The 12913-nt window shown below is 43.9% G+C and overlaps 1 protein-coding gene across 1 annotated transcript in view; it reads right to left on the bottom strand.

Moving 5' to 3' along the window:
* The window catches only part of vps8 (VPS8 subunit of CORVET complex), a 961193-nt gene that overhangs the window by 542660 nt on the left and 405620 nt on the right, over positions 1 to 12913 (bottom strand). Inside the window, exon 38 of the mRNA XM_070876055.1 lies at positions 7362 to 7465. Within this exon, the coding sequence (XP_070732156.1) occupies positions 7362 to 7465 (104 nt within the window). The remainder of the gene's footprint in view (positions 1 to 7361; positions 7466 to 12913) is intronic.

Here is a 12913-nt window from a genome sequence, read left to right on the forward strand (position 1 = left end):
CCAGGTCTCTTTGCACCTCCCCTTTTCCTAATCTGTCACCATTCAGATAATAGTCTGTCTCTCTGTTTTTACCACCAAAGTGGATAACCTCACATTTATCCACATTATACTTCATCTGCCATGCATTTGCCCACTCACCTAACCTATCCAAGTCGCTCTGCAGCCTCACAGCATCCTCCTCGCAGCTCACACTGCCACCCAACTTAGTGTCATCCGCAAACTTGGAGATACTACACTCAATCCCCTCATCTAAATCATTAATGTACAGTGTAAACAGCTGGGGCCCCAGCACAGAACCCTGCGGTACCCCACTAGTCACTGCCTGCCATTCTGAAAAGTACCCATTTACTCCTACTCTTTGCTTCCTGTCTGACAACCAGTTCTCAATCCATGTCAGTACACTACCCCCAATCCCATGTGCTCTAACTTTGCACATCAATCTCTTGTGTGGGACCTTGTCGAACGCCTTCTGAAAGTCCAAATATACCACATCAACTGGTTCTCCCTTATCCACTCTACTGGAAACATCCTCAAAAAATTCCAGAAGATTTGTCAAGCATGATTTCCCTTTCACAAATCCATGCTGACTTGGACCTATCATGTCACCTCTTTCCAAATGCACTGCTATGACATCCTTAATAATTGATTCCATCATTTTACCCACTACCGATGTCAGGCTGACCGGTCTATAATTCCCTGTTTTCTCTCTCCCTCCTTTTTTAAAAAGTGGGGTTACATTGGCTACCCTCCACTCCATAGGAATGGCCTACTCCTGCACCTATTTTCTATGTTTCTATATTTCAACGTTCAGTTCAACTCGGATTCCAATTAAATTGGTCTACACTACTAGTGAGAAGCTAACACATGCAGAATCAGCAGTCCGTATTACAACATGCCACAATTTTCCTTTCCATTGACGGGCAGCTGATTTGCTATGAGCAGATTTTGCTCTACTGGCAGAGACCAATTTAACACCCCGTGGTGTCTTCCTGATGTATTTGCCTTTGTGCTTAATAAACTTCTCCACATTGGCTGTACAGAGGCCTTACTACTGTGTGCTTTTTTAGTTAAGAAGGTACCTATGATGGCTATCTGCATAACTGCGAGGAGAAAATGTTTAGCAGTACAGGTAGAGCGTCCGAAATCCGGAGTTCCAAAAAACGGAATATTCAGAAAACCGGACACCGTGCAGATCGCACCAGTTGACATGCAGAATTGGGAAATTTGTTCTGAAAACCAGACATTTTTTTCACAACAGTGATATAAACGACATAAAATGAAAGTAGTAAAATTTCAGAAATGGATATTTGGTATTCTGATCAGTATTCTGTAAATAAGCACCCCCCCCCCACACATGCACAGACGCACACAAAAAAAATTAGCAAAAAATAAACAAGCATAATAAAACAATGTTTTTTTCAAACACACCTGCAGCGGCTGTTCTTGCCATTATCCGATTTTGAATCACCCACAGTGGCTGTTCCTGACTGTATCGGGATTTGAATCACCCACAGCCTCTGTCCCTGTCTCCGAAATCCAGAAATACCTGAAACTTGGCCTTGAGGTTTCCGGATTCGCCACGTCGGATTTCATCTCCGAAATCCGGAAAAACCCAAAAGTCGGCCCAGGAGTTTCCTCATTTGGGATGTCAGATTTCTTTGATAAAATCCAGGAAAACCGGAATAGCCTCGGATTTAGGAGGTTGTGCCTGTACTGTGATAAGTCACATGCAATGCAGTTTAACCCCACTCAAGAGTATGCACTTGATTCCCAACCTCTGTCTCCCCAACTTCTGTCTGGGGCTGAACCAGACTGTTTGCAACCTAGAGGTCTTATTTGAAATGAGCTATCGACCATATATCAGCAGCAGAACTAAGATTGCCTATTTCCATCTCCGGAACAGCGCTCGTTTCCATTCTTGCCTCAGCTCATGCGCTGCTGAAGCTCTCATCCATCCCTTTTTGTTACCTCTAGACTTGACCATTCCAACGCACTCCTGGCTGGCCTCCCACATTCTACCCTGCGTAAACTAGAGGTGATCCAAAACTCGGCTGCCCGTGTCTTAACTCACACCAAGCCCCGTTCAGCTGCCTTCCTGATTACTTGCTATACCTGCATACTAACTTTTTACATTTCATGTACAAGACCCCCCAGAACCCTCTGTACTACAGCATTTTGTAATTGCTCCCCATTTAAATAATAACTTGAGTTTTTATTTTTCCTACCGAAATGGATAACCTCACATTTTCCCACATTATAGTCCATCTGCCAAATTTTTGCCCACTCACTGAACCTATCTATATCCCTTTGCAGATTCTTTGCATCCTAATCCTCACAACTTGCTGTCCACGTATCTGTATATTATCAGCAAATTTGGCTATGTTGCACTCAGTCCCTTCATCCAAGTCATTAATATAAATTGTAAATAGTTGAGGCCCCAGCACTATTCCCTGTGGCATCCCACTAGTTACAGTTTGCCAACCTGAAAATGACCCATTTATCCCAACTCTCTGTTTTCTGTTAGTTAGCCAATCGTCTATCCACGCCAATATATTACCCCCAACCCCATGTGCTCTTATCTTTTCCAGTAACCTTTTGTGTGGCACCTTATCAAATGTATCCTGGAAAGTGAAATACACAACATCAACTGATTCCCCTTTATCCACTCTGCTTGTTACATCCTCAAAGAACTCCAGCAAATTTGTCAAACACAATTTCCCTTTCATAAAACTATACTGACTCTGGTTGACTGCATTATGATTTTCTAAATGTCCTACTACTGCTTCAATAATGATGGACTCCAGCATTTTCCCAATGACAGATGTTAGGCTAACTGGTCTATTGTTTCCTGCTTTCTGTCTCCCTCCTTTCTTAAATAGGGGTGTTATATTTGTGGTTTTCCAGTCCGCTGGGACCTCTCCAGAACTCAGGGAATTTTGGTCGATCACAACCAATGCATCCACTATCCCTGCAGCCACCTCTCCTAAGACCCTAGGATGCAGGCCATCAGGTCCAGGGGACTTGTCCACCTTTAGGGCCCAAGTTTCCACAAGAAAAAAAACGGGCGCCCCTCCGAGCTGGGCGCCCGTTTTTCGCGCCTAAAAAAATCCTCGGTAGTCTGCACCTACTTACAGGTCCTCTAGCCCTTGGTGCAGTCAGCACGAGCTGTGGGGGGGGCGGAGCCAGGTCCCGGCGCTGAAAACAGTGCCGGGACCTCTGCACATGCGCGCTACAGTCGGCACGCAAGTGCAGTAGCTCCAGGCACCGAACTGTGTGGGAGGGGCCCAATGCACGCAGCCCCTAGCCCTGGCCCAATGGCCACACTGGGGCTCCTCCCACGGCCAGCTCCTGCTCCCCGCCTGACCAGACCCGACCCCCGCTCCCCCCCCCCCCGCTCTCCCCCCACCCCCCCGACGACCCGAGACCCGCTACCCCCCCCCCGACCCCGACACCCGCTCCCCCCCCCCCCGCACCGACCCGAGACCCGCTCTCCCCCACCCCCCCGACTGACCCGACCCGCGCTCCTGTTCCCCGACCCGACGCCCTCCCCTCTCTCTCTCTCTCTCCCTCCCTCCCTCTCTCTCCCTCTCCCTCCCCCCTCTCTCTCTCTCCCTCCCCCTCCCTCTCCCTCAGCGACACGAATGGCTGCAGAATTCTCCCTGGCTGAAGCACTTTCACACAGGAAGATGGTTTATTTAATCTATTCGTGGCTTATAAATGTTTATTCAGGTTGGATTTATTTGTATAATATTTGTAGAAGTATAAATAAGGATTTATTGTCGAATTTAATGAGTTCCCTTACCCCCCTCCCACCCCCACCTCGTTCTGGACGCCTAATTTGTAACCTGCGCCTGATTTTTTAATGTGTAGAACAGGTTTTTTCAGTTCTACAAAAATCTTCACTGGCTCCATTCTACTTTAGTTTGGAGTACATTTTCACTGTGGAAACTTTCAAATCAGGCGTCAGTGGCCGGACACACCCCCTTTTGAAGAAAAAATTCTGTTCCAAAGTAGAACTGTTCTACCTGACTAGAACTGCAGAAAAAAAAATGTGGAGAATTGCGATTTCTAAAATAGTCCGTTCTCCACCAGTTGCTCCTAAAAATCAGGCGCGAATCATGTGGAAACTTAGGCCCATAGTCTCATTAGCTTGCCTAGTACTTTATCTCTAATGATAGATTGTTTTAGGTTTCCCCCCCCACCCACCCACTCAAAGCTCCTTGATTATCAATTACTGGGATGTTTTTAATGTCCTCTACCGTGAAGACCGATACAAAATATTTGTTCAAAGTCTCTGCCATTTTCCTGTTTCCGATTATTAATTCTCCAGTCTCATCCTCTAAGCACCAACATTTACTTTTTATATACCTGTAGAAGCTCTTACTGTCTGTTTTTATATTTCTTGCTAGTTTACTCTCATATGCTATCTTCTCTGTCTTTATCATTTCTTTAGTCATCCTTTTCTGGCCTTCCACTGTCCTTCGCAACATTGTATGCCTTTGTTTTCAATTTGATACTGTCCTTTACTTCCTTAGTTAGCCAGGGATGGTTCATCCTTCTCTTGGCATCTTTTTTCCTCATTGGAATAAATCTTTGCTGAGAGTTATGAAATATCTCCTTATATGTTTGCCACTGCTTTTCTACAGTCTTACCCTTTAATCTATTTTCCCAATCCACTTTAACCAACTCTACCTTCATACCTTTGTAATTAGCTTTATTTAAGTTCAGGACACGCGTTTAGGAACTAGCTTTCTCATCCTCAAACCGAATTTGAAATTCTACCATGCTATGATCACTCTTCCCAAGAGGATCCTCCACTACAAGATCATTAATTAATCCAGCCTCGTTACACATTACCACATCTAAAATAGCCTGCTCCCTGGTTGGTTCCACAATGTATTGTTCCAAGAAACCATCCCGCATGCACTCTATGAACTCTTCCTCAAGGCTATCTTTGCCAATTTGATTTGTCCAATCAATAAGATTAAAATCGCCCATAATTATTGCTGTATCTTTCTTACAAGCCTCCATTATTTCTTGATATATACTCTGTGCTACAGAGTGGCTACTCTTTAGGGGCCTGTAGACCACTCCCACCAGTGACTTCTTTCCCTTATTATTTCTTATCTCCACCCAAACTGATTCTACATCTTGATCTTCTGAGCCAATACCATTTCTCACTACTGCACTGATCTCATCCTTTATTAACAGAGCTACGCCACCTCCTTTTCCTTTCTGCCAATCCTTACAAGATGGCAAATACCCCTGAATATTCAGTTCCCAGCCTTGGTCCCATCCTTGCAACTACGTCTCTGTAATGGCAATCAGATCATACCCATTTATTTCTATTTGTGCCATCAACTCATCTATCTTGTCACCCTGGGATGTTTCACTATATTAAAAGGCGCTATATAAATGCAACCTGTTGTTGTTGTTGAATACACTCGATAAATATAGAGGTAATAGAGGTCTTTAAGATAATGAAAGGGTTCAATAGGGTAGACGCAGAGAAGGTGTTTCCATTTGTGGAGGAGTCCAAAACTATTTCACCAAGCTACGGTATACAGATCCTCCAGCATGGCACCCTCAATGAACAAAACTTTGTGTGCAATAGACCACTGAAGAAAAATTCTTGGAAAAGGCAGTGAATTGTTGCAATTGATTTGTTCAAGATCAAGCCTTCTCAATCATTACACGTGCAATTACACTAGCGCAAGTATAAGCTTAATAAGAAGTAATCTATTGAACGTCCTTTGTATATTCATAACATGTCATCAGATAAGGGAAACATAAAGTACAAATTAAAAGTTTTCAACAGCAGTGAAAATCAATCCTCAAATCACTTCTAAGATGGGAAATTTTAAGTTTATTTATGGAAAAAGTACAAGAATACAGAAACCCACTATTTTCGTGAATTTGAGACACATTGGGGGCGAAATTGCCCTACGAATTTGGGGGCGGTAACCTTCCAAGGCCGGAACCTTCAACGCCTGGTGTCATCGCTGGTTGCGCGGTGGCCCGGGGCACTACCAAGGCAGTGCTTCCGCAAACCCTCGGGCAATTTCCCGGGACGCTGGAGCACCCCCCACCTCCCCCGGATGAAAACGGTGTTGCCCCCCGGAGGCGGTAACAGGGCTATAAAAAGCAGCAATTTCACCCTCATTTTACCTTGATATTGTACTGTTGACTGCAGACACACAATTTCTGTACCATTCACAGCACTTCTAAACATAAAATACCTGACTTCCATGTAGTCGACAGTAGTGGAGGCCAGTTTCATGAGTCTTAATCTGTTGTTAGAATAACTGCCCTCTTTTCCAATCTACTGAATGTGCAAAGCTGGTTCTAGGCAGTGGAATGTTTCACGACTGAACATGTATTTGCATAGAACGAGTTCTGCAACAATCCTCAGGCCCACTGCCTACTTTATGATACAAAATTGCACACTGACACCAGGAGACTCGGTGCCTGTGCAGGCAGGACAATCCATGCATGCACTGAGTGTGCAGTGTGCAGAAAACTGATCTCCTTGTACCAACCAGTCTTCAATGGACCTACAGGAGGCTAGGGAAAGATTTATTGAAAAATAGCAGCGTGTTACAAATAGGTTGTTAATGAGTCATGCTTCTAGGACGGGAAATGTAAGGCATTAGATAGTGTTCTATCTCAATGAAGAGAAAACACTGGCTGGAACATTACACAGAATTCCATAGAAATTACAACACACAAACTGGCTATATGACCCGACCAGTCTGTTTTGTTGTTTATGCTCCATATGGACAATAGTTCTAATTCCATATGCCTATCCTGTTCTCAGATCCATTAATCTTTCTTTGCTTCAATCACCTATCTAATTTATTCTCAAATGTTGACATGAACTCTGCTTCAATCTCTAACTCCAGAAGTGAATTCCACAGCCTCACAATCCTCAGGTGTAAAACAATTTATCCTGCTTTCTGTCCTAAATCTCTTAGGTTTAACTTTATATCCAGGTTTTAGAAAGTTCAATCACTGGAAACAGTTTGTTTCGATCTACCCTGTCCCATCCTTTTAGAAATTTAACAGCTCTATCAAATCACCCCATAATCTCCACTGTGCCCCAAATTTTTTCTTATTACTTCTTTTCCCCACCAGCACTCCTGCTGATCCTCTGTCAGTGACTTCTGCTGATCCTCTGTCAATGACTTCTACTATGCAGTGTAACAGTTCACAGCCAAGAACATCCCTTTATCTTTGGACTGACTAAAATTTGTGCAAGTGAGATATGGCAGTGAGGGAATTTAAGAGGGAGGAGAAAAGCAGAAGGAAGAAAAATTACATAAAAGTCTGAAAATCACACTCGGGAAAGGCTCTGCACTCACCTCCCGCTGCTGTTGGTTCAGACTGTGCGAATTGCGTTGACATAATGCAATTGTCTCTTCTAACGTGGATTCTGCAGCTTGCACTGTTTCTTCATTTTTCTCTCCTGCGGAGAATCGCATAATGGTGTGTGAATACTATGCAACAGCTTACAGTAGCTCTCCACAGCATAAACTCATGCAAGAGCCACAAGGCAGTTCAACAGGACAATGTACCATTTCTGCATAATGGGGAGCTGGCGGCAGCTGCAGGATGCAAAGGTGGGGATTCGGGGGCAGGAAGATGAGGCCGAGGGAGTGGGCGAGCCCAGGCTATCAGCAGCATGCAGTATTATCCTTAGGCTCAGAGGAGCATTCCTGCTCCAGCTGCCCAGTAGTAGGCCAAGGGGAAGATCGCCATGGCCATAATGGCAGCGGGGAAGGGGTGTTTAATTTTTTGTCACAATTTGGGGGAACTATCACACCATTTCTGCCAGACGGGAGGCCTGAAAACTCAACCCATAGTATTTATATAGCAGATACTCTCTTCAGATCCCACAGAAATTAATACCAGGTCTTCCTCCGTCAATATATCTTCCATCTGCAATGCTAGGCACTTAACACCTAATTTGAAAATACACCAAATGTGAGTGAAAAGTTACTTTCTACTCAATTTGCAATCTACATATTTAGCTTTGATGAAGATACCTAGATGAGTACCACTGTGATCCCAACCTGTGGTTCACAGATTTCGAGACCGTGGCATCCCAGCCCTCAAAGTATGCAACTCAGACGTATGTGTGTTTACGCTTCTTATTTATCAGTTTGTTGTTCAAATTTCATGGACCTGGTGGTTTTGGAAACAGCTGTTTTTGGGTTACTGCCATCTGGTAGATAAATCTAAAGCAGAATACAAGCTATCAGCAATATGACATGTATGCAAATTAAAAGGATCATGAAAAGAAACTGTAAAAAAATGGTCCATGGTAAACATCTATGCGAACCTAAGACATGAAACCAGATCCAAATGGACAGTGACTCTTTACCTTGTGCACACTGTCGTTATTTATCAGTTATGGTACAAAGAATTAAAGCTCAGATTTGTTTCCAAGAGGAAGCGGCACAGTCAGCACAGGTTACATCAGCAAACAAAATTGATTAAAAACAAAGTGAAACTAATCACTAGGGTGATAAAATTATATCGAATATCAATACATACCAACATAGAAGAAAGTTGGATTCCCCGACGTCTCACCTCTGTTGGTCACTATAAACCAGGCAAAATCTCAATCTCCAAAATGATTACTGGAGTAACCAAAATCTACCTCAGAAGCACATAGAAAATCGGTGCAGCAGTAGGCCATACGGCCCTTCGAGCCTGCACCACCATTCAATAAGACTATGGCTGATCATTCCCTCAGTACCCCTTTCCTGCTTTCTTTCCATACCCCTTGATCCCCTTAGCCGTACATGCCATTTCTAACTCCCTCTTGAATATATTGAATAAACTGGGATCAACAACTCTCTGCGGCAGGGAATTCCACAGGTTAACAACTCTCCGAGTGAAGAAGTTTCTCCTCATCTCAGTCCTAAATGGCTTACCCCTTATCCTTAGACTATGTCCACTGGTTCTGGACATCCCCAACATCGGGAACATTCTTCCTGCATCTAACCTGCCCAGTCCCGTCAGAATTTTATATGTTTCTATGAGATCCCCTCGCATCCTTCTAAACTCCAGTGAATACAGGCCCAGTCAATCCAGTCTCTCCTCATAGGTCAATCCTGCCATCCTGGGAATCAGTCTGGTGAATCTTTGCTGCACTCCCTCAATAGAAAGAACGTCCTTCCTCAGATTAGGAGACCAAAACTGAACACAATATTCCAGGTGAGGCCTCACCAAGGCTCTGTACAACTGCAGTAAAACCTCCCTGCTCCTTTACTCAAATCCCCTAGCTATGAAGGCCAACGAGCCATTTGCCTTCTTCACCGCCTGCTGTACCTGCATGCCAACTTTCAATGACTGATGAACCATGACACCCAGGTCTCGTTGCACCTCCCCTTTTCTTAATCTGCCACCATTCAGGTAATATTCTTGGTGTTTTTGCCACCAAAGTGGATAACCTCACATTTATCCACATTATACTGCATCTGCCATGCATTTGCCCACTCACCTAATCTGTCCAAGTCACCCTGCAGCCTCTTAGCATCCTCCTCACAGCTCACATCGCCACCCAGTTTAGTGTCATCTGCAAACTTGGAGATATTACACTCAATTCCTTCATCTAAATCATTGATGTATATTGTAAATAGCTGGGGTCCCAGCACTGAGCCCTGCAGCACCTCACTAGTCACTGCCTGCCATTCTGAAAAGGACCCGTTTATCCCGACTCTCTGCTTCCTGTCTGCCAACCAGTTCTCTATCCACATCAGTGCATTACCCCCAATACCATGTGCTTTAATTTTGCACACCAATCTCTTGTGTGGGACCTTGTCAAAAGCCTTTTGAAAGTCAAATATACCATATCCACTGGTTCTCCCTTATCCACTCTACTAGTTATATCCTCAAAAAATTCTAGAAGATTTGTCAAGCATGATTTCCCTTTCATAAATCCATGCTGACTTGGACCGATCCTGTCACTGCTTTCCAAATGCAGTTATTTCATCTTTAATAATTGATTCCAACATTTTTCCCACTACTGATATCACGCTAACCGGTTTTCTATAATTACCAGTTTTCTCTCTCCCTCCTTTTTAAAAAAGTGGTGTTACATTAGCTACACTCCAGTCCATAGGAACTGATCCAGAGTCGATGGACTGTTTGAAAATGATCAGCAATGCATCCACTATTTCTATGGCCACTTCCTTAAGTAGTCTGGGATCCAGACTATCAGGCCCCAGGGATTTATCGGCCTTCAATCCCATCAATTTCCCAACACAATTTCACGCCCAATAAGGATTTCCTTCAGTTCCTCCTTCTCACTTGACCCTCGGTCCCCTGGTATTTCTGGAAGGTTATTTGTGTCTTCTTTCGTGAAGACAGAACCAAAGTATTTGTTCAACTGGTCTGCTATTTCTTTGTTCCCCATTATAAATTCATCTGAATCTGACTGCAAGGGACCTACGTTTGTCTTCACTAATCTTTTTCTCTTCACATATCTATAGAAGCTTTTGCAGTCAGTTTTTAATGTTCCGAGCAAGCTTCCTCTCATACTCTATTTTCCCTTTTGACCTCCTCTGCTGAATTCTAAATTTCTCCCAGTCCTCAGCTTTGCTGCTTTTTCTGGCCAATTTAAATGCCTCTTTCTTGGATCTAACTCTATCCTTAATTTCCCTTGATTGCCACGGTTGAGCCACCTTTCCCATTTTATTTTTACTCCAGACAGGGATGTACAATTGTTGAAGTTCATCCATCTGATCTTTAAATGTTTGCCATTGCCTATCCACCGTCAACCCTTTAAGTATCATTCGCCAGTCTATTCTAGCCAATTCATGTCTTATACCATCGAAGTTACCTTTCCTTAAGTTCAGGACCCTAGTTTGTGAATTAACTGTGTCACTCTCCAGCTTAATAAAGAATTCTACCATATTATGGTCACTCTTCCCCAAGGGGCCTCGCACAACATGATTGCTAATTATGTTACATTCTCATTACATATCACCCAGTCTAGGATGGCCAGCCCTCTAGTTGGTTCCTCGAAAAGGGCCACATAGAAACGTAGAAATTTACAGCGCAGAAGGAGGCAATTTTGGCCCATCATGTCCGTGCCAGCCGACAAATAGCAGCATGGCCCTTGGTTGTTTTGCTACAAAAATTTGTGAGGAAGAAAGCTATAGACTGCAGGAAGATATCAATGGACTGATCAGGTGGGCAGAAAAGTGTCAAATGGAATTTAATCCGGAGAAGTGTTAGGTAATGCGGAGGGCCAACAAGGCAAGGGAATACATATTAAATGGTAGGATACTTACAAGTGTACAGGAACAGAGGGACCTTGGAGCGCATGTCCACAGATCCCTGAAGGTAGCAGGACAGGTAGATAAGGTGGTTAAGATGGCATATGGGATACTTTCCTTTATTAGCCGAGGCATAGAATACATTAGCAGGGAGGTTTTGATGAACCGTATAAACCACGAGTTAGAGCACAGCGAGAGTATTGCATACAGTTCTGGTCACCAGATTAAATGAAAGATGTAATTGCACTCTAGAAGGTACAGAGGAGATTTACGAGGATGTTGCCAGGACTGGAGAATTTGAGCTATAAGGAAAGATTGGGTAGGCTGGGGTTGCTTGCTTTGGAACAGAGGAGGCTGAGAGGAGACTTGATTAAGGTGTATAAAATTATGAGTAAAGACCTAATCACTTAGCAGAGAGGTCAACAACCAGGAGGCATAGGTTTGAAGTAATTGGTAGAATGATTAGAGGGGGGGAGGGGGGGGGGGTGTTGACGACAATCTTTTTACACCCAGAGGGTGATGGGGGATCTGGAACACACTACTTGAAAATGGTAGTAGAGGCAGAAACCCTCATTACATTTAAAAAATACTTGGATATGCACTTGACATAGGAGCAGGGAGGTCTTACTGCAGTTGTACAGGGCCTTGGTGAGGCCTCACCTGGAATAGTGTGTTCAGTTTTGGTCTACTAATCTGAGGAAGGAAGTTCTTGCTATTGAGGAAGTGCAGCGAAGGTTCACCAGACTGATTCCAGGGATGGCAGGACTGACATATGAGGAGAGACTGGATCAACTGGGCCTTTATACATTGGAGTTTAGAAGGATGAGAGGGGATCTCATAGAAACATAAAATTCTGACGGGACTGGACATTTTAGATGCAGGAAGAATGGTTCCGATATTGGGGAAGTCCAGAACCAGGGGACATAATCTCAGAATAAGGGATAAGCCATTTAGGACTGAGATGAGGAGAAACTTCTTCACTCAGAGTTGTTAACCTGTGGAATTCCCTACCGCAGAGAGTTGTTGATGCCAGTTTGCTAGATATATTCAAGAGGGAGTTAGATATGGCCCTTATGACTAAGGGGATCAAGGGGTGTGGAGAGAAAGCAGGAAAGGGGTACTGAGGGAATGATCAGCCATGATCTTATTGAATGGTGATGCAGGCTTGAAGGGCCGAATGGCCTACTCCTGCACCTATTTTCTATGTTTCTATGTAACCTACAAGGCCATGGACCAAGAGCCCGAAAGTGGGATTAGGTTGGATAGCTCTTTTTGGCCGGCACATACACAATGGGCTCCTTCTGTGCCGTACATTTCTATGATTCTATGATACTCTAATCCTGACACAGGCATCGATCAGTAGAATTCCACCAATACTCCTGCCTTTCTATCCTCTCCTTCCATATCACTGCAGCATCCTCAGCACTGACTTTTTGAAATTGAAAAAAAGCCATGCATGCACACAATGTCAAACATGAATAAAATCTAACATGCACATCTTCACTATGTTATGTCTTGGATAAGGAGTCAGACTAGATACTACAAGCTCAAAATAAGTGTGACCGTAGTGCTTTATAACAGATCTCAGAGTGCCACTCCAGCCTGTGAGGCCTCCTTATATACAG

The sequence above is a fragment of the Pristiophorus japonicus genome, chromosome 3 (assembly GCF_044704955.1).
Source record: "Pristiophorus japonicus isolate sPriJap1 chromosome 3, sPriJap1.hap1, whole genome shotgun sequence".
NCBI lineage: Eukaryota > Metazoa > Chordata > Chondrichthyes > Pristiophoridae > Pristiophorus > Pristiophorus japonicus.